This window comes from Adiantum capillus-veneris, chromosome 17 (genome assembly GCF_014529385.1).
Source record: "Adiantum capillus-veneris isolate H3 chromosome 17, ASM1452938v2, whole genome shotgun sequence".
In the NCBI taxonomy this organism is placed as follows: Eukaryota; Viridiplantae; Streptophyta; class Polypodiopsida; order Polypodiales; family Pteridaceae; genus Adiantum; species Adiantum capillus-veneris.
The window spans coordinates 73,030,589-73,053,683 of NC_140947.1; the positions used below are offsets into that span (position 1 = coordinate 73,030,589).

The 23,095-nt window shown below is 43.1% G+C and overlaps 1 protein-coding gene across 5 annotated transcripts in view; it reads right to left on the reverse strand.

Moving 5' to 3' along the window:
• Positions 1–11,201, reverse strand: part of JMJD5 (2-oxoglutarate (2OG) and Fe(II)-dependent oxygenase superfamily protein) — a 29,337-nt gene extending 18,136 nt beyond the window's left edge. For 2 of the 5 annotated variants that reach the window (XR_015184877.1, XM_086487008.1), the window contains exons 1-4: positions 10,496–11,196; positions 10,208–10,420; positions 9,990–10,124; positions 9,735–9,878 (exon numbers count right to left, since the gene is read on the reverse strand). Coding sequence is in view for 2 of the 5 variants with exons in the window: in XM_086487008.1 (XP_086343134.1) it covers positions 9,735–9,878; positions 9,990–10,124; positions 10,208–10,420; positions 10,496–11,041 (1,038 nt within the window). In the remaining 3 variants the exon portion in view is untranslated. Of the gene's footprint in view, positions 1–9,734; positions 9,911–9,989; positions 10,125–10,207; positions 10,421–10,495 lie in introns of all 5 variants that reach the window. The other 3 variants (XR_015184879.1, XR_015184878.1, XM_086487009.1) reach the window with 3 other exon arrangements.
• Positions 11,202–23,095: the final 11,894 nt, after the last annotated feature.

A 23,095-nucleotide genomic window follows, 5' to 3' on the forward strand; every position in this document is an offset into this window, starting at 1 on the left:
CTTACAATCTCTGCAAGCGCTGCCAGCACCACAGAAGACGAGAAAACCGTCTCATGCAGTCTCATGCAGTAGAGCCTGTTGAGGCTCAAGCCCAAGTCCCTTGTGCATCCCAACAAGGCCGGGAGCAACTCATATGTTGTGGAGTCACGTGGGGCTCCAAGACAAGTTCCTTCTATCCACGAACAAGTGGTTAGGACGCCTATTCCATAGGCTTTACATCAGCCAGCCACCTTTCAGAGTCCACATGTTGCATTAAATGGACAAGGAACCAGTTTTCAAGCTATGCAACAGATTTTTCCACCGCCCACAGTACATCCTGGGTATTTTGGGGGTGGATCACTGTTTCAAAGCATGGCTGGTTATGCGCCTGGAAACCAGCAATATATGCCAGGAAAGTGTTTGGGGGTATGCAGGGCATGATGCCAAACCCCATGAATGGTAACATTGGCATGCAGCAAGGGTTTCAATGCAACCAGGGCCAGTTAGGGGTGCAATAGAGCAATTTTGGCATGGCTGGTTTTTCCAACTAGCAACCACATATGGCACGAATGACGCAAAATGTCAATGGCCAAGGGGCGCCGATGATCCCTATTACAGTGCCCATGTTGCAAACGCTTCCCTATGACAATTTGGGAGCACTAGAAAAGCCAAAAGCCTACAAAGAAGGTGGTGCAGCTGTGAAGTTTGATATTTTCAGCAGCTTTGAGGATAAGGCAAAGGCTCTTACTTTCCTCCAGTAGTTTGATACAGCTTAAGCAAGGGGGAATTTTACAAAGGCCTCTAAGATCAGGAAAGTTGCCACTTTCTTGAAAGGCAATGCGCTTACATGGTGGACGACACTATTGATGCAAGGACAGACACCCACCACATGGGTATACTTCAAGCAAATGTTTGCATCTGTGTGGTTGTCAAATGAATTTCAAGCCGATGTCATGACGGATTGACACCAACTCACTGCGGCTACTTGCAAGAGCCTATAGGAGTACAATCGGAGGTTCTATAAAGCGTTGCTCTCAGTAACCTCCTATAGGTTTGTGCCACTGACAGAGCAGATTGAGAAGCATTGTTGTGGGCTGCCTAAAGGGCTTTCAGATTACTCTACAAAGAACAGAGTGGCTACCCTCACTCAGCTTATGGAAGTTGCCAACACTGGTCTTGCCTTGTTGAAGGGAGAGGATAGTGGGTTTCCGGGCAACATGAAAGGGGGTCAGCAAAAGAAAAATTCAGCAAAGAAGCCCATTGTGAAAGTGCCTCCTGAAGCGTCCTAGGGATCAGAAAAGGCAAACAAAGGCAAGGCCTCAGTCGAGACCTTTGAAGGACAGGCTAAGAAAAAGAAAAGGAAGCCTTTTGTGCGCAAGTCGTTCGAGGAAAAGAAGGCTTTAATGGATGAGAACAAATGTATCATATGCGAACAGCCTGGTCACTTTGCTACAGATTGTCCACAAAGAAGAAGACCAACTGATTCGAATGGCAAAGAGGACAAGAAAGGCAAGAAGCCTAAACCCACGGAAGGTCTAGTGCCAGATATGGTGGGTGATAGGCCAAGTTCAGATGCCATGAGCTATGCAGAGCGTGGGTAAAGTCAGGGACCAGACAGCACTTATCTTCTTTGATCCACGTGCTAAACCAAACTTTATCTCACCAAAATTGGCCATCAAGCTGGGCATCAAAGCTGAAGAGATGGGGTACACAGCAGAGGCAGGGTTGACATGTCCTCGCCACTCAGAGTGTGTTACTCCTCATTGGAAAGCTGCGTCTGCATATTCAGTCATAAAGAGGAATTTTATATCATGCCACTGGAAGGGTGTGATGCGCTGTTGGGAATCCCGTGGATGTTCCGTATTCATGGATTGTTAGATGTCTTCAACAAAAAGATCACCATACAGCATAGGGGCAAAACTCACATCCAGGATGTAAAGCTTAAAGGGGAGTCTGTCCCTATTGTATCTGCTTCGGCTATCACTTCTGTAATTAAGAATCATCTTTCTGCGTACTTGGTTTTTGCACGTGATGTTTCAAATAATTGTCGATCAAATTTATCTGTGTTAGACAAAGAAAGGTCAGCATTTTTGCGAGAGTTTAGTGACTGTTTTTCTGATTCATTACCGTCTCAGTTGCCGCCGGAGAGGCTTGAGGATCATGCCATAGATTTGGGGCCAGGTTGTAGCCCACCAAATAGGCCTCCGTATAGGGTTACTGCGGCTCAACAAAAAGAGATTATGGGCCAAGTAGAGGAGCTGTTAGAGAAAGGGCTGATTCAACCTAGTTCTTCACCCTTTTGCTCCCCAGTGCTTCTAGTGCAAAATAAGGATGGCTCTTGGCGCATGTGTATTGATTACCGTGCGTTGAATAAGAATAACATCAAGAACAGGTTTCCTATTTCAAGGATTGATGATATTCTTGACAAACTGCAATTTTCAGCAAGATAGACCTTAAGAGTGGGTACCATCAGATTGGTATCAAGCCCGAGGATGTGCCCAAGACTGTATTTAGGACGACATTTGGTCTGTATGAGTTTTTAGTGATGCCGTTCAATCTTACAAATGCTCCTGCTACGTTCAATAGGATGATGGATCGGATCTTCCGCCCACATCAAAAGTTTGTTGGCACATTCCTTGATGACATGATAGTCTACTCAGAATGAAGAGGAGCATAGGCGTCACTTGGCCATTGTCTTCGAAGAGCTACGCACTCACAGGTTGCTTGTTAATCCTAAGAAAAGTGAGTTCTTCTTGGAAGAGATTCACTTTCTTGGCCATATTGTAACAAACTTGGACACCCCAAGTCAAGATTCTACCGCGAGATTCACTTCAAAACAGTTCACAATTCACAATAAGGTCGACACGGCCCGGCGTAGTTCCGTGCCAAGAGGTATTGGCCCAAAAGACTAACGCCCCTTTCGGTATTTCTTTTTGTATTAATCTGTGTTCAAAGTACAAGAGAGCAGGTAGGTGCTCACTCTCAAACTCTGCGTCCAGATGCTCTGAGAAGTGAAGCCCTGCCCACTAATTTATAAGTACAAGGGATGCCCAAAAGCAAAGCCCCAAAAGCATTAAACTCAAAAGCTTTCAATTCAAAAGCAACTGCCCCAAAAGCTTTCACTTCAAAAGAAACTATCCCAAAAGCTTCTCAAAATTAAAGCACAATGCCCAAAGCTGTCCAAAAATCAGCCAGCGTTATTTGCGAAAATCTGTACGCTCTGCCACGTCAGCAGGTCAGCGCGTTTTGCGGAAATGCCACATCAGCAGTCAGCGGTGGTCTGTACAGCTTGCCTGTGGCGCATTTTACGACAGCCAACAGAGTGTTTGTCCGGGGCCTGCTGCCACGTCATCAATTTGTGACATACCGCCTGCAAAACAAACAGAGGCCATAAACTGTCTTAGCAAACACTGGCTATTAGTATCGACACACTAGGCACAACACATCTAGCACATGTACCAATCAACAATCACATCATCGGACATCACAGGACATCACTTGACATCACACGACATCGCACGACAAATCACATTCAAATTCATTCCAAATCTCAGACCATGATTAATCGGCAACGTATTTAGTAATCGCATCTAGATCCAATCGGGACCTCACAGATGCCCGATTAACTAATCCATATTGCAATCATGTCTATAGAGATTTATGAGACCGAAATGCTGCAATCATTTCGTCTTTCAGTTCCTGCACTCAACAAGTCAAGTGCAAATCTATCAGTATCATTTTCATTTTCGGGAATTCCAGTTCATAAAGTCATACAGCAGAATACTGTCAGCCCAACAGTATCCCTGAAACCCAAAGGGACATCAATGACTCTATATCAACGGTGTAATCCGTTGACAAAGGAGCGGAGCGACTCCCCTCTTGTGCAAGCCCGCTGCACTAGATTCACCCATGCTAAAATCGGGGTTCTATCGGAGTAAACTATGCTAAACCGAATGCTTCAAGGTAAAGTTCCATCTGAGGAGTATTTGCTAGGTCCTCCTCCTCCATCCACTTCGCATCCAATGCAAGATAGTTCTTTAATTTGACCAAGAACCGCCTAATCACTTTACCTTTAATCTTTCTATCTTCATGTGCCAATATTTGTTCTAGAACGAGTATCTCCTCACTTTCCTCCACTTCGGGTTGCTTATCTAACTCCCCATCATCGGGCACATAGCCTTTAAAAGGCTTCAAGAGGCTCACATGAAAAGCAATGTGAATCCTCCAAGTATCGGGCAGCTTCAGTCTAAAGGAGACATCATTTATCTTTTCTTTTATCTGGAAAGGTCCATAGTATCTCATGCTAAGCTTTGGAAAAAGCCGCTCCTTTCCCTTTCTTTCTTAGGCGTGCCTTCTCAAAACGTAAGAGCACCCAATCGTCTTTCTTTAATTTCAAAGTGCGACGGTGTCGATCTACTGTCTTCTTGTGTCTTTCCTAAGATTCGCTAAAGCCTCTCGGACCTTGGCAAAAGCAGTGTCCAAGTCCCTCGTGTACTGGTCGGCTTCAAAAATATTATCTTTCGTGCTAAGGGAGGGTGAAACCTTCGTAGCACCTTCTGTAATCTCAAATGGCGCCTTCCCCGTCCAAGAGTGGATCGTGTTATTGTAGGCAAATTCCTCCAAGGGAAAATTTTTTCCCATGGAGTCTTCTGATCAGATATGTAAGACTTCAATAAATCCAGTACGATTGAATTTGCAATCTCAGATTGCCATCTATCTACGCATGGAAAGATGACGAGAACTGCAACCGTGTGCCAATGTTCTCCCAAATAACCTTCCAAAACAACCTCGTGAAGCGGGGATCTCTGTCAAAGACTATTGTCTCAGGCATGCCATGTAATCTGAATATCTGGGCAATGAACAGTCTCGCTAAATGGTCCAGCTTGACTATTTTCTTCACTGGAATGAAATGAGCTTGCTTGCTAAATCAGTCAATAACAGTCCAGATACCATCGTGCCCACTCTGTGTCTTCGGGAGATCAAAAATGAAATCCATTGAAATACTTTCCCGGGGGCAGGTGGGAATAGGTAAAGGCTGTAGCAATCCATGTGCTTTATGCCTGTCAAACTTGACCTTCTGGCATACTAAACAATTGTGTACAAAATCGTCCACGTCCTTGAGTCTCAGCCAAAAGAAATAACGCTTCACACCCTTCAAGGTGGTCTCAATGCCGCGGTGACCGTAAAAGGTGGACAGTGGCATTCCGTTAGAACCTTTTCCCTCAACGGCTATGTAGCACACAACATCGTTTTCTTCATCAAGTAGCCATCCTGTATGGAATATCCCGCTACTACCTCCCCATTCTGTATTTGAGTGAACACATCAAAAAAATCTAGATCTGTGGTGTACTGATCGACCCAAATACAGAAGCTCTTTCTTGAAGAATTCACACTTGAAAGCCTTAACATAAAGCTTCTCAGTTCTCAGTACTTCGAGAACAACGCGTATATGCGCTAAATGCTCAAACAAACTTCGGCTATAGATCAAGATGTCATCGAGAAATACAACAACGAAGTTGCCTAGAAACGGTCTCAGCAGATCATTCATCATCTGCTGAAACGTAGCTGGAGCATTGGTCAAACCAAAAGGCAAGACCAAAAACTCATAGTGACCATAACGTGTATGGAAACCTGTCTTAGGACATCTTCTAGTTTGATCCGTAATTGGTGATAGCCTGATCGCAGGTCTATCTGCGTAAAATACAGTGCTCCATGGAGCCGATCTATCAGATTGTCCATACACGCAAGCGGATACTTGTCCTTAACAGTGAGCTTATTTAACCCTTTGTAATCCACATGGAAGCGCACAGTGTTATCCTTCTTTCGAGAAAGTAACATTGACGCTCCCCACGAGGATTTACTTGGCCGAACAAAACCCCTGTCGAGATAATCTTTCAACTGCTGCCATTAAATCTCATCCTCCTCGGTTTTACTAAACCGTAGGGTTTCTTTGAGAAGGGCTGACTATCAGCCACCAACTCAATGCCATGATCTACTCCTCTCGAAGGCAGCAAGCCGGGAGGTAGATCATCGAGAAAAACATCCTTGAAATCAGTCATGATTTCTCGGATAAGGTTGGATTCGTCGGAATCCCCAAGTTCAACAGAAGAACATGAAACATTTTTATGAAATTCAGTGACAGAAGTATCAAACACTAATATATTAAACCAAGCAGATGAGACACATTGATAAAAGTCAACATCAGAAGACTTTGTATCTTTATACATTTCCAAAGCAGTAGCAACTGGTATTGCACCATTATTCACAGAAATCTGATTACAAAGTGAAACAGATACATGAGGCATATCCTGCTTAACAAAAACAAGAGAGTGACGTACAGGCTTGGGTGATCCGAAGACCCAAGTGAGTCGTGTTGGAGAGACGAGACAGTGACAATATTCCATTAGAGGTAGACTATTGTTCAGAAATGCTAAAGTCTGCGTGCCGAAAATCAATGAGGTTCGACAAAGAATTTTGTGCAAATGCCACGATGTTCCTAGCGCTGAGCATCCAAGCATCCAGAGAACTTTGGCTTTGGTCAAGCAATATTTCTATTGGCCAAAAATGCGCTCTTACATAGAGAGCTATGTGAAGAGATGCGCTCAGTGTCAAGTTAATAAGGCAAAGCGCCTTAGGAAAGCTGGCATGCTACATCCATTGAAAATCTCAGATGCCAAGTGGCAGAGTATTTCCATGGACTTCATCATTGGTTTGCCAAATACTAGTCGGGCCAATGACGCTATTTGGGTTGTGGTCGATAGACTCATAAAAATGGCGAAGTTTATATCAACGAAGTCGACAGTAAAGAGCCATGAGTTGGCGGTTTTATTTGTCAATCAGTAAAAAGCCATGAGTTGACAGTATTATTTGTTGATCAGCTTTATAAGCTGTATGGTCTGCCAGAGGATATCGTCAGTGATGAGATACTAAGTTCAATGGCCGATTGGCGAGGAGAGTTTGCTCATCTTCAGATGAAGTTGAGTATGTCGTCTTTTGACCATCCTGAGTCCGACGGACAAACCGAGAGGATGAATCAGACGTTAGAGGACATGTTGAGAGCCTATGTCTCTCACAGGCAGTCTGATTGGGAGAGGTATCTTCCGCAGTTAGAGTTTGCCTACAATAGTAGCAAGCATTCTGCTATTGGATTTAGCCCATTCATGATGATGTATGGATTTGAGCCTAAATCCCCGATTGCTATTAGCTTAGAGAAAGTCAAGGAACGCCAAGCTCATGATTTCCTGTATGACATGCAAGAAATGCTCAAACTGGCTAAGGATAGTATAAGAACGGCTCAAGATTGAGTCACTACTTATGCTAATCAAAAGAGGTCTCCCAGGACTCTAGAGGTGGGACAATGGGTCTATCTAAAGATACCCAAGGATTCCAAGACTATGCGAATGGGAAAGCATTATAAGCTTTCAGCTAGATATTGTGGTCCGTTCTTGATCACAAAGAAAATTGGCCAAATTGCCTATAAACTGGCTCTTCCTTCATATGTTATGGTATGGGACGCTCGGTCTTACAGGTGCACGCCTATGTCCTCAGACGCTGCCCCAACACGGGGAGCTGCAGAATGGTGGCTATGGTCGGGTGGTTCGTCCGACGCGTGTCTGTAGGCGGTCTGTGTAGCCGGGAGAGTTACTCCCTGCATTTGTTTCAAGTATCCCCTTGCCAATGCCCCCGTCACCCACCTTGTCACGCATCAGAAATACCCTCACCTAGTCCTTTCCTGCCAAACTTACGGTACAATCTCCTTCGCGATGCTCTATGTCACCCATCCTATGACGCACCAGAGATGTCCGTTCCCGGATGGTCAAATACTTCTTCCCGATGTTCCCTGTCACCCATCCGATGCGACACATCAGAAGTACTCGTTCCTAGTGGCCTTACAAATATTTCCCTTCACAATGCTCCCGTCATTACTATGAATGATGCACTAGAAATATCTGTACTCGGATGTCTCCAGGGAGAAAAACCCTCTCACTTATAAATCCAATAATTCATTTAGAATTATTTTAGCAACAAAAGTGGCTGGTTTGATGGCAATCATAGCATCGATTCTTCTTTGATCCTCGGCACAAAAAGCCTTGCTTTTGCCATTCTCCTCCACAAAGGTGCAGTCGACTGATTTGAGGAGCAAAGCATTTAAACTTTGGCGAAGAAGTGTCGTGGTTAGCCGTCTCCCCCGCTACTGGGTCACTCCCCGGCCTCCAATGATGCAACGGGATTGCACAATACCTCATTTTGCTATGCCGGTGGCAATCCGAATAGATACAGCATCTGAAAAATGACTTTTGGGTCTTCCATGGCCTTCACCTTGTGGACGAGGTCCTTGAATCATAGTCACAAGGGACGCATTCCGGGACGGGGGAACGGGGGACGGGGGACGGGGCTGAAATGGATTTTTAGTGTAAAAAAGAGAGCGGGACGGCAAGTGGGGACGGAAAAGTGGGGACGGGAAGCCCGAAAAAGGGCGTCCCCTGTTACTATGCCTTGAATACCTATGAGTAAGCGTCCAAAGCTTTCTTTCCCATCTCCAACTTGAACAGCTTGTAGCATTCGGTCTTGTCCACTTGCACGAAGTGAGCGCAAAAGACCGCTTGCAAATCTGCCCAAGTCGTTGGTTGTGGGCGTCACCCTGCCCACCATGTGTAGGCCTTGCCTTGTAGCATAAGTTGTATCTAACCAATGCACTGCGCATTAGTAAAATAATACAAATCATAGTAGGCCGTCCATTTTGCCAACCAAGAGTCAATGGCGGTCTCTTCACACTCCTTCCGCTCCTCGCCGAATCCATCCTGCACACATGCCATGACACAAGCCTCTCGCCGGATCCATCCTACACACATGACATGACACAAGTCATACTCACACAAAGAGAAGCATAGATAGCGAGCATCAGACTTACCTCCCAGCCATAGCCTAGGAGCCTGCAGCTAACAGGCTAGCCTCTACCGCAAGGGCTCGTGTCCCATACCCGCACCAAGCAGGTGTATGGGTAGAGCTACCAAGGGCCTAGAGTCTAAGTGTGGTGATCACACAAGATGGCTCACAGTCCTATTTATAGCACCGTTCTTAAACTCCCTTCAACTAAGGGTGCATTCACATGCACGATCAGTTCACACTGGCCGGACATAAGCGCCCATCCTGTTGTCTGGGAACGTAACAGAGTCTTAGTCAGATCCCCTTTCTTATGATGGCAAAACAATAATGAGAAGAGTTTGTGAGTTAGTTCCAAAAACTTGTGGACGGGTTTATGAGGCAGCATCAAAACTCACTAGAAAATTATCGGTCATCTCCAAAAATTCTTAAGTAGTTTAGGGTCATGAGTATATAATGAAACACTGGGAGCTTAAACATTTTTTGGGGGTAAAATGCATCTCCTCAATTCATGGAATTTATAGCACTTCTCCTTTCATCATGAAACCTATTTGTAATCTCAGTTATTGATCAAGAAGAATATTTTCTTTGCAAAAATTACAAAAAAAAGCATCTTAAAAGTAGGAAGAGCAGAAAATTAGAGTTAAGCTTAGGGTAGAAGAATATTTTCTTTGCAAAAATAAACAAAAAAAGCATCTTAAAAGTAGGAAGAGCAGAAAATTAAAGTTAGGCTTAGGGTTCGTGACACAACTAAATTTTGCTCTCCCACACAAGCTAAAGCGACTTGTGACTTATTATAACTTGTAAACCAGCAAAAAACATGCAAGTTATTAAGACTCCTTCCGAGCGCACAAGAAGAAACAGTAACTTACTTGTGACAATAGATTATGGTGAGGGTCATGATGAAGAGGAGTCACTGTTCCGCTTGGGCCAAACCAGGCATTCACTGCTCTTAGCTCACCACCAGTAGCTGCACAATAGTCTGGGACAATAATATCCTCTTTTAATTTTGGTATCTGCCAATGTATGCCATGGAAAATAAGCGACTCTGAAACAGAAAAACTTTTTAATAAGTTGAAATGCCTACACTTGCCAGAACAGACATTTAAATTAGCAAAAGCACGAGCCTGTTCAAAAAGTCGGTGTTGCGCAAGATAAGGCCGTTCAGAAGCGTGACCTGCTGGAGACTGAAACCTTTGAAGCAGTTGCTCCATAGTCATGAGTTCTTGCTTCCACCCTGGAGCCAAGTAATGTTCCCCAACCTATCAAAAGAGGCTCTCATCGGTCAGCATAAGACGAAAAGAGAGATTAAAAAGAGCAACACAAGGAGGCTGTGAGCCTTAACCTCCACAGGAATAGTGCGGCTTCCGAGAGCATCCTTAAAATAATCCAAATTTTTCCATTTTTCGATTGCAGGCCAGTGTGTCATTGCATTTAAAATGATGACAGGCAAAGTGGGTATAAAATAATCACAGATAAATTCCTCCATTGGTATAAGCTTTTTCCTGACGACTGTTTGATGACAAAATGATCCACAGGGAAGCATTGATTTGGGCACCTAGAACAAGAATACGTCATTCAATTAAACAAATCACACGACCTCCCTAAGAAAGAACCAACGCATGTTGCCAACCTGGCATGCAGGGTTGCAAGCTGTGGCTGCTAATATCTGACTATGAGTTTCAAAAGGATTGGAGTGCACGATTAACTCTGAGCCATCATCACTAGCGATAGAACATCTCCGTTCAGTGTCAAGTGCATGCCCAGAAGCATCAACATCCCCATTGACATGCTGATCATCAACCATATCTTCACCGGAGTCCAGAATATCATTGCCATGCAGCACTCTGTGATGCTGCTGCTGTTGGAGCTGTGCCTCTGCAATTGCGGAATGAAGGCGAGGTTTGAGAAGGGGGCCACCCATCAAAAGGCCCATGTCGAGGAGGCGCAGTGCATCATGTGCACGATGTGTGGCGAGACGGAGACAGGAAAGGGCGTATGCGTCACGCCAGGCGTCGTGCACGGCATGCCAAGGACCAGAATGCAGCTGCTCCCAAGCCATATCGTGAGCTGCCTCTGCAGCCAGATCATCACCTTCCGCTGCCCTCTGTGCGAGCCTTACATACTCGAAACCACCCTGCCTTCTCACCTCCTTCGCCACCTGTTCCTCGTCTTCCATCCGCAAAGACTGGTGTCATGTGGAATGCCTGCTGAAAGAGCCATCCAAACGTTTAACGTTCGAACACTGGAACCGACGGGGTTGCTCGAGCGGGTGGCTGGCCATGCCGAGGTGGCGGGCAGCCATTTGCCCAGCCAAAAGTGGAGGATGGCCTCCCGCGGGGGGGGAGGGGGGGGGGGGGGGGGGGGGGCAACTTTCTCCAGCAGGTGTCCAACTGATCAGGGGACACTCAACCATTTGGCTATCGTAGAATAACTCAGAGCGTCATGATCTTGCCCTTGTTAGGCATATCATGCAATCAATGCATTTCCAGAGACTATCAGGTCAATGGTAGGACCAAGGGGCATTGCCATAGGCTTAGCTTGCGTTGTCAAGGGTCTCGTAAAGAGGGGCCACGTGCCCTAAAAAGGATTACGGATGGGTGGAGATAAGAATGCATAGTTCCCTATGGTCTTTCACTAGTATAAAGCATGTTAGCTCTTGGGGAGAAGGAGAGGGTCTTGGAGCTTTTTGCATGTGCATGAGCATGCATGCGTCGAGACTATAGCGGGACATGGCCCTTACAAGGAACAAGTGTCATGGCAAACCTGCACCATACGAGAAGGGAGTGATGCCGAAAAGGATCGTCATACAACAAGGAAGCATTTTTGTTTTTGTAGCACTGCAAGCTAAGGTTGTGGAGGCGGCCATGAATGCTTCTTCACCTTGTTGTCAGCAACAAATGTGCCACAATTTTTCTCTCTCATTCACGTCAAGAACTCCCACTTAGGGCTTTATGGCCAAATTTTTTGGGCGCTCATATTTTAAAAAAGCCAAGCAGCAGTGTGGAAGCTTCCACGGAGAGCTTCATGGGCTTGCATCAGCTTATAGGGCCCAATTGGAGGTGACTCCAATGGCAAAAGTTGATGCAATTGGAGGGGCACTTCCATCAAGTCTATCATGCATCATTTCGTGCATGACGACTTCACGACTAAGGTGTGTGCAAGCGGCTGTACCCAGGCAATACACATAGAAGCATGGCGTTCCATGCTAACCTTGTTGAGAAATGGCATGCAACCTTGCATGCAAACCCAAGTCTTTCTAACCTCAACATGTTCTCCTCCTTTGTTGAGGCATAATGCATGCAAAACTCATGGATGCACCTCTCTGTGTGCACAAAAGCTTTCCTCACGAATACAAGGTGTGGGCAAAGTATCAAGAGCTTCAAAACTCTAGACCAAGATCGAATTCAAAGAGGAGCAAGGCCAAACCATCCAAAAGCCATGGACCACCCTACGCAAATGCAATACCACCATGCAAAGTTTGGGAATCTCAAGAAGCAATGCTCCACTTACACTCTGCAGTAAAATCACTGAGCAAGCTTGTGGCAATTTCAAAATACTAAAACACTTGACTCCAAGGTTGTCTTAGTTTGCAAGCAAAGGAAGAACACAAGAAACTCAAAGCCAAGAAGGGAGTGGTTCCCAGACTGGATTGTGGTGTCAAAGCAAGACTTGCCGCAATCAGGGCTTTTTTGAGACAATAAGTAAGTTCATATTAGAGTTTTAAATTCTACGTTTCATTGAATTTTGCAGAACTCTCCAAAGTTGAAGCATGCTAAGTCTTTGTTGATGCAAAGCATGATAGCAGAATTCTTGAGATAAAGTTTACATGCCGCATCCGTAATGGAAATTAATAGATAGTTATTTCTTGCAGTTGACAAGTGGCAAAAGCATAAGTGAACTATGGACTATAAGAAAGGATAGCACACTTATGGACATTTCATTATTTTAGTGCTCTTCATGAGCTATGGTCATTATTATGTCCAAGCCAAAAATTTGTATTCATTTTGAGCATTCAAGAAATCTATAAATAACTACGTGCAAGAGGAAAATGCTCACTTTTGCAAGGGGGGAGATTGCACTCAGTGTCTGTGTCCTTCTTCTCTCTTCTTACCTCTCCGTGCCTATGTAACTGGGAGGTGCATTGACACGTGCTTTTGTGCTCTGACTCGCTCTGTGTCTCTCTCAAATCGTGTATAGCTTCGATTATGTGCATGTGCGATTCGTCAGGTATGCAGATATGTTGTTTTATGGCTTCTAGCATGTTATTTTTCTATATTTTGCAGGCCCTCTACGCACCCGTCTGTAGCAGTGGTATCAAAGCAATGCTTTAAATTCCTACAAATTCAAGTATCGATATGGAGAGCTTTAAGAGCTAGAGCTAAGTTATGGTCCTCTCTTTCCATAATCTCTTCCCATTTTTCTTGTTCTCATGGCGTAGAAATCCTTTGAAAGTGTACTTAACATAATTTTCTTTCTTTTCTCTTTCCTAAATATTATGCATAATTTGTTCATCTTTATAACTTATTGGCACTGCAAAGTGTCATAGATCTTGTATGTTGAATAGGATCTACAACCTATTTGAACAATCTTTTTAATAGTACACACACATGTAACGATGTTTAGATGAGTAGTATAAGAAAACATGAAGAAGAAGCGGAGAAATTTCTAAAGTCATAGGAATTGAGTTCGGAGGTAGCAAAAAATGAAGAAGAATACAAGAAATTTTCACGAAAGTGGGACTATATACAATTGTCAAGTGAAATTTAAAGCATGTGGTATAAGACAAGGAAAAGAACGAGAAGCAACTATGGGATGTAGCCACAAAAGATTCTATGCTACTCAAAATAACCAAGTCATGGACTTCGCTCATCACCACATCTTCTCAGTATAACTATCATTGCTAGCCTCACTTTTGCTCAAGTCAAAGACCTCGTGTGTGTTACACAGGTGTAATAACCAACTACACCCATATATTAGTAGGTTTAGGCATAGAGAGGCCGGTGGGAATTGCAGCCAACGTGCAAGGGCAGTCTGTTTTTGTTAACCCTCACGGACACCCTGTCACCTTCGACGGACGCATATTATTTATTTGATTGAGTCATGGACCGGGCTTGTCGGTCCAATAGGTGTGTAGGTGATCGTCGATGAGAGGCACACCACTTATCTTATTTTTACAGTAGTTTTGCAACGACCGGCCATTGTGGTGGGCGCCCATGTGTGAATGGGTCAAACTCTTATAAAAGGTCCATTTGACCTTAAAGTCCTCATTCTTTGAGGTATAAGCTAAGAAGTGCTCTTGCTCCATCTCTGTCTCCTTCTCCTTCGTGTGCTCATGTGTGTATGTGTGTGTGTGTGTGTATGCTAGAGAGAGAGAGAGAGAGTGCGTAATTGAGCATTGCGGCGGTATCGACGATTGAGTGCGCATCGACGACAGCTCCTTCTTTCTTCACAGCACAGGATCCTTCACGACGAAAGCATTGAGCGGTGAGTGACACACCATTGTTTGTTTGAACTTGCTAGGACTCTCTAGTTGTGTGCTTGCAGCCTTTCGAGGCTCGCACACAGTGCACAGGCAAGTTCCCAGCCTTCAACATGTGCAGCAAAGCACAAATTTTTGGCACCATTGTCGGGGAATGTTAGGGGTTTACATCCCTAACAGATATTCAATGCAAACCACATATAGAATACAGGAAATTGATTACAGGTGATGCAAATTACACCATGAAAACTGCAAACTGTGTGAACACAAGATACCATGGCTAAGCAAGAGAAAGTATTGCACTACCCTGTATTCATCATCAACATCCAACTACAGGCCCAAAACAACACTACGACCACAGGGAGACTGCAAACTGCAAACTGTCGGTTGGTTACATCCGAAAATTGCTCCACGCCATATGACCATTCGGGTATTTCAAACTACCTAGGCATAAAGTCCTTGCGTGAACATGCTCCTAAGGTTTAAAGCTAAGACCTTAGTTAAAAGTCCAAAAAGATAAATACCCTGACACATCAAGCACTAACACCTAGCACACCTGGTAGGCAATGTTTCTCAAACATTGTGAGAACCCATCCCTTGATCAGAAATTTCAACATCAACATGATCTTTAACTTCAGGCTTCTTTAAACTTTCCCCTTTAGTTGCAATTTCCTTACCATCTTCACCAAATCCTGCATTCACTTCAGCTTCAGTTGTTTCCTTTGTAACCTCAATAGTCTCCTTACTGAGTATATCTTCAACGATAATCAGTATTGGATCTTTAAACTGTTGTTGTCCACTTGCAATATATGCTTCTTTATCTGCAACTGCAATTGGAACTGTGACTGCACCTTCAGTTAACTGTTCCTGAACTTCAATTTCAGTTTTATCCAACATATCAATATCAGTATGAGTAATCACTTGTTCAGGTTGATGACTCCTCTGTTGCTCCAACTACCAGTGCAATTCTTCTTCAGTTCATCAAACTGCCTCTACACAAACAAATTCTCATCTTTGGCTTCTTCCTTTGCATCAATACTTACTTCCATCTCAGCTTCAACCCCATCCATTGTATGTTTCTTCAATGTTCTTATTACCCAACACTTCCTCGACGGTGTTCAATAATGCCTCCCCAACATGCTGTTGCTCTGCCTCATTCTCATATCCCATGATTGCAATTGTATCTTCAATTAACTACTCTTGAACTTCCCGATCTGCATTATCCATCAATATCACTTCACATTCAACACCCCCTGGTTCAGGTAGGTCATGAACCTTTTGTTCCCCCTTATACTTCAACTGTATAAAATGACCTTTCAGTTCACTGAACTTCCTCTACAACAACATATTTTCTTCCTTAGCCTCTACTTCAGCAAAGGCCTGGTATGGCTTACTAAACACATTAGTAGGTTCATGTTCAGGGTCAGGTTCAGGTTTCTCTTCAAAAAGATTAAAGAAAGATTCAAGGTACGATGAAAACTTTGCAACCAGTAGACATTGCCTCTTGAACATATCCAATATCTCTGCATGTAGATGAAACACTGGGAGACTTGATTTAGACTACGTATGCCAAAATAATTGATTTTCCTGAAAATATTGATTCAAGAAATACCAAAATTGATCCGCTTCTTCATCAAATTTATCTGATTCAAGGCTTGAAAATAAGAAGTTGAGCTCTCCTTCACACATAAAAAGACCACCAATGTGGCTTGCTCACATCCTCTCTCAAAAAAATAAAGAAATCCACTTTGTAGCTACAAATCTCTCCAATCGATGCTATCTCCCTAAAACTGAAAACTTTTGACTTGTGTTCCCTGAACAACTTCCCTTATGTCATCAAGCATGAAGAGATAAAACCAATGAGATATAAGAATATCAAAATCATCTCCTCCATCACATAAAAATGTAGAACCATCTTTAGGAAAACCCACTTCACCATCATCAAGAACTTGCAATATACTTGCATAATCATCAGCCAAAACCATCTCCTCAGCATCATAAACACCATTGACATCAGAAACTTGGTATAAATAATCAAGAATATCATCAAAAAACTGAACTTGATTGGAAAAAGATGGACTTCCAACCTCCTTGATTGAATTTGTAAAAGCATCGACATCATAAAGATTATTAATGACAACATAATCATTCAAGACATGTTCCATATCATCAAGGTTTGAAGAAAACTCCACATTGTTGATTTGAGTAAGTTGAAGATTCAAATCCTCAATTTCACTATCCTTTTTCAAAACAACTTGCTTAAGAGCATCATGAACTTCATAACAATAAGAAATATGCAAGTCAAATTCCGCTCGAACCTGAGAAATCTCCACAATCAATGACGCCTTCTCTTCTTGAAGTTGACTGATTTTGGAAACTGCTTCACTTGCCGCAACCATATTTAAATACCTCTCGTTATCCAACACCAAAGAAAGCTTATGGATCATCTCCGCTTGAGAAATAACAAGACTTTGTTCATCAAATTCAGGTACATAACTTCTTTGAAAATCTGTAATCTTAGGATCAAGGACCTGTATTGTGGAACTCTGTAATTCAGGGATCTTTGATATTAAAACTTGCAATTCAAGGACCTGAAAGTCAAGATCTTTGTCTTCAAAACTTGAATGAATCATATCCACTCTTGGAAATTGGTTTTCACTCTTCAAAACTCCAAAAAACACTTCTCCATCAACATAAACACCTTCCGCATTGTCACTTGCAAGATAATCCTCATCAAGATACATCAAAAAATGATTCATCACATCATCAGCACACATTATGTCTTCAACTATAAGCGTCACTTCCCGTTTAGTACAATGTAATTTGATCTCTTTCTGAATTTCAACCTCTTCAAGATTGATGTCCAAGGTTGGTATATGGGTTTGTATGGGATATTGGTGGCTTCTTTGGCTCACTCCCACTTGCATTCCCTTCTTCTCAATCGCCAACTCTTCTTTTGGGTAGCTCTTGCTCTCTTCTCACAAAAATACAAGTCTCTTTGATGTGAGGTTTGGGGATAGCTGGCAGTCCTCTTGGCTCCTTTGGCTCATGAGCTACTCCTGGCTTCTTCTTTCTTCCACCAACATCTTTTGGACTCCATCAAATGTAAAGTCTCTACATTTGCAAGCTAGATGGGTGAAGGCATCTCTCCTTTGGCTCATGAGCTACACCTTTCTCTTAGTCTCCTGCAAATATAAAGTCTTTACATCATGAACAGTAACTTGGTATTTCACAAATTCAATTTCCTGCAAATTTTTAGGAACAAGCATGCCTTCAGAACCTTCCATGCCCTTAGAAATTTGCATATCTTCTACTAGAATGTGCATGTCTTCTTTAAGACCCTACATACTTTTAGGCCCTCTTTTGTCTTCAATTTCTTGACCTAATTGCAAATACCTATCTATTGTCGATTCAAGTTGTTCAGCATCCTGCAAACCCTTGAGTCTATTTGGAGTGTGGTTTTGGGATACTAAGTGCTCCTTTTGGCTTCTTTGGCTCTTAAGATGCTCCTTTTCTTCTCCCCTTTTCAACATCACCTTCTTGACTTCTTTAGGTTGGCTTTGTGATTGAACTTTTTTCATTGATTTGGGACTTATAGCAAGTGTATTTGGACAAGTTAAATATGATTGTACCTGATTTTTCCCAACCAAGGGGAACATTGGTGTTGTAACTCCCCACTCATCACTTTCGTCTTCCTCCTGAAACTGATCTTCATACTTCTCTGTCAAGCCTTCAATTGCTTCTTGTAACATCTGTATCCTGCGCATACTAGAGCACGACTTTCTTCTTTTCCTTCACGACCTTCATACCAGTCTTTTGCCTTGTCAAGAAGATTAGAAAAATCATCCAAATCCTCCTGTGCATCACATAGTTCCTCATGATCTGATGCATCTCAAAAAGATCTAATAATCCGATACAACTTCTTGCACAATTTATGCATACAATATTTGACACATACATCTTCCTTTTGACGGCTTGCACATGTAAGGGCATTCCTTTGTGCGGTGCTCATACTTTTGACATATTGCACACTTTGTCTTCTTCTTCTTTGCCATTAATACACATCAAAAGAACAAAGAGCATTTGTACCTCTTTAAACCCTGAAACTGCTTAAACTGCATTGCAAACTGAAATACCTCAAACTACATTCTGTAAACTGAAAGACTGAAACTCCATTTTGCAAACCGAAAAATTGTATTCTGCAGCATGTAAACAGTTTAACTGCAAGCTGCAAATTGCAGACTGCACATTGCCTGAAACTGCAGACTACAAACAACATACTGTAGATTCCAAACTGCTTTCTGCATGCTGTCAAGGATCAAAAAATTAACAAAAACTTGGAAATGAACAGAACCCTAAACACATTTCTCTTCTAGGTCGTGCCATTTTTGGCACCACAACAAAAACAAGCAGGAATCTAAACAAGAAGTTCAATAGTCAAGAACTTGCAAACGACCCCAATGTCTCTCCTTTGCCCAGTTCGTTCCTCTCTAGCACCATGGCCAAAGCCAGCAGGATCGCCAAAGTGTTAGGGGTTTACATCCCTAACAGATATTCAATGCAAACCACATATAGAATACAAGAAATTGATTACAGGTGATTGCACATTACACCATGAAAACTATAATTGTGTCAACACAAGAGACCATGGCTAAGCAAGAGAAAGTATTGCGCTACCCTGTGTTCATCATCATCATCCAACTACAGGCCCAAAACAACACTACGACTGTAGGGAGACTGCAAACTACAAGCTGCAAATTGCAAATTGTCGGTTAGTTACATCCAAAAATTGCTCCTCGCCATATGACCATTCGGCTATTTCAAACTACCTAGGCATAAAGTCCTTGTGTAAACATGCTCCTAAGGTTTAAAGCTAATACCTTAGTTAAAAGTCCAAAAAGATAAGAACCCTGACACATCAGGCACTAACAGGGACTGCCTTGCATTAAGCTTGAGGAGTACTCAGCGCTACCTCTGGAAGCCTTTCTTCCATCTGTTTTTTGTTTTTTGTTGAGTTGTGTGGGAACCGTTAAGTGGCTGCAAATGTGCAGATTAGCAAGTTTTTGTTAGCTTCGATTAGTGGCTGTAAGCTTCTGTTAGTGTTGCATTGTACTTGTTTTTGTTAGTTTTGCAAGATCTATAATGTGCAGGCATTAGTAGATTTGTTAGTGAGTGTGGACAGTGAGAAGTAGAGTAGACAGTGAGCAGTAGAGTTGATTGTCTGTGAGTGTGCAATGTACTGTGTTAGAAAAGGTAGTTAGTGTTAATTAGCTGCAAGGAGGTTAGACAGAGCTCCTAGGAGTTGCTTTGTGCGCGTGGAAGCTCGACATCCACACGGCCACATTATCTCAGAAGAAGAATTTTGAAAAAGTTAAAAAAAAAACACCTAGACATATTGAGACCAAAAAGGAAACCCAAAACAAAAAAGAAAATAAAAAAATATTATTATAAAAGGAAGGGATCGAGATCTTTTCCCAAGCCCAGGCCCAAACCCAGACCTCAGTCCTTAGTCTTATGATATGCTATACACATTAATTTATGTATAAAGACTAGAACCTCAAGTGAAGGGAGGGCATGTGGGACAAGTTCCTCAAGTCCTCAACCATCCCCTTCACACTCACCCTTTGGACTTACTAAATCTAGCCCTCTCCCTACCTAGGAAAAGACTAGTTTTAAGATTTTGAGGGTTGTACGTAACCGCATCGGGGGTTGTAAAGCACAGCACATCCCTCTAACCAAGACGCCCATTTTGAGCTATCACACACAATATTTAGTGGCTTGGTTTGAAAAAAACACCATAGAAACAAAAAAATTGAGGATAAATTTGGGTTGCTAACGCCCAAAAATCTAGGTGAGCAGCCTTCAAGGGCACTCACCAACACTTCTAGAGTGTTTAGGTCACAGGCACCTATGCTCTGGTCGTGTGCTAGAGGACGAGCACATAGAAAGTGTCTCCGTTTACGCGGGCACTCATTATTCCTCCACCTTAGGCTCTAGGCTCTGAGCAGGAACCCAACGTAGTACCACTTAGGACCCACATATTGCATCTACTGACTCTTCCTTTGACTACGACGTCATGGAGAGTTACCCAATGCCTTATCTCGATAGCTCAAGGCAAGACATGCATGCCATGGGCCCACGATCCAGTCCAAGCGTGCTTAGCTCTTGAAGGAAACTTTTAGTAGAGCCACTCGCTCCGAACATGGAGCTAACGATGTAAATGAGGGGGGTGGGGAAGTAAATTTTTCATTCATGACCAACGTAGACCCCATGCTTCTGGAGAGTGTGCACATGAATACCCCATTCACTGCACCCCTTGACTCTTCAGAGCTATTCCCCTTCGAGGTTATATTACCTGATGGTAGAAGCCTTGCCGAAGTGCAAGAGGTTGAGCGGTATATCATTGCGGCTAGGAAAAAGAAAATCGAGAGCTTATGTAGGGCAGAGCAACAAAGAGAATTAAAAGCAAAAGCCCCTATGTCAACATCCATGCTAGGAGAGCAATCGAGTGCTTCTGAATTAGCGATCGCTAAGGGCCAACCCATAGAGAGCCACATTGCATCTAGTTCAAAGGAGACCTCTAGCACCTCAATCTTAGATGGATCATTCCTAAATGAGAACTGGGAGTACCAACTACAAACGGAAACTCTAATGACCTATACATAGGTCACACCTATCACGTGGGTTGGTTAGATGTCCTACAATCAACATTAGGTGCTACTAGCGTAGAGGAGCAACAACAAAGAGTTTGTGATGTCATTCATAGGGTTATTAAGCTAGAGAGATAGAACAAAGGGATCCACATGCCTTCAACGGGTCTCATGAGATTCTCGGATACAGAGAAGGCTAAGCAACCAACTTTATTGCAAATGGAGACTCCCTCGGTAAGCTTGATGGATCCTCCATATGTTGTTTCGCCAGGGGTCTCAGTACAATCTGAGCCCACAAGTGATAGCTTTACCTTTCCAAGTCTAGCTCATCTTTCTCTTGATGACACCACGGCTACCATGCCTACCCCAGTGATGGGCATGCCAAGGAACACGCCATGGACTTCATTTGTTAGTAAAGCACCGCTACATGGTAGTCCAGTGCTTGCAACAATACCTACAAGTGTGTACCAATCATACACACCTATGGGTCCTCATGCTCATGTAGCTCCTACACCTCCCATGGTTTCAAGAACTTATGCTCCACGACCGCAACATCCAAGCCCTTATGAGGCCATACCAACTACCACGTCAGCTATGCCTAGGGCCACACATGAACTTTGGGCCACCACATGGCACAACACTGTACCAAACTTGGAACCCAAGGGCTTCCTATACGCCAAGCCCAATGCCATTACCTACTCCATATGTAGTCTCTGGAGCGCCTTCACCCACGGTGCTTGCTCACTTAGGTGACTTGGCAACATTTGCTCAAGCTATCGGTCAATCTATTGCTGAGAATTTGTGTAACATGCTTGATAGGGAGCCTATAAGTAAGGCACTACAAATAGCCAAGCTCACACAAATATTTAGTGGAGATGGGGATGTGAGAAAGCATATCAAAGTGTTTGAACAAATATGCAATTCCCTAGGAGAACACAATGACCTGCATAAGAGTAATGCTTTGAGCCTGTCCTTAAGTGGAAAGGCTGGGGATTGGTATAGAATCCTAAGGGTGGAAGAAAAAACAATTTACCCTACTCTTAGGAGACGTTCTTGAAAGAATACATATGAGAGGAGGGAGGGCTTTGGGGTGTAGCATCTCAGCTCCAGAAAGCCCAACGAGAGGAAGGAGAGTTCGTGAGAGACTTTATTAGTCGCTTAAAGCATTTGAATTCTTGTTGTAATCCAAATGAGCGCTTCACTAATAACCAATTGCTTGATAGATTCATTAGGGGATTACGACATGAGGATATCTACAATGGCCTAATCATTATAGGTATCACCACTTGGGAAGCAGTCACCACCAATGTGATCCAATTGGAGGATGATTTAATGATTAAAGGAGAAAGAGTGTCTGTTGAGCCTAAATCTACTAGCTCGCAAGCATCGGGACATCAACGAATGACCCTAAAGCCTATTGCTAAGGAGCCAAAGATATATGAGATGTAATGGGAATGGCCTATGAACTTTGAGAATAGCGGAATTAAGAGAATTAAGGTGAGCATTTTTGTGAGATCACTTTGAGAACATAGAGGGTGAACTTAATTGATGGTAGCAACATAAACATAGTACTTAATTAACTTGGCATGAACAATACTTTTGCAAGAGAGAGAGAGTATTAAAGAACATGACAATAGTTGAGGACCAGATTTACTTGGAGCCGGTTCCCCCTCCAAAATGCGTTTGTATTATAGATTCTCCCATCAAGAGAGACTTTGTTACAATACAATCTTTGTGTTCCTTGTGACCTTGGTGATGCTATGAAGATGGAAATCTTCGCGCATCACGAGCTTAACATAAACTTTGCAAAAAGCATTAACTATCCCAAGCCTCAGTCCCAAGGCCTCAAACACCTTCAAAGGTGGAGAGAGCTAGCGGAGAATGAGGTAGGGAAGAGGAAGAAGAAACATTTCATAGGAGAAAGAAATAGTTCCTCACTTATCATCACTCTTTTTGCTTAGCATAGCATAATAGCATAGTAGTGAAGATAAACAAGATGACAAGCTTAAGCATTGAAGCATGGCTCTTGGTTGGATTTGCATTCCATAGCCAAGAGTGTTGGTGTAGGCTCTCCACTTCTCCACAAGCTTGGAGAAGGAGA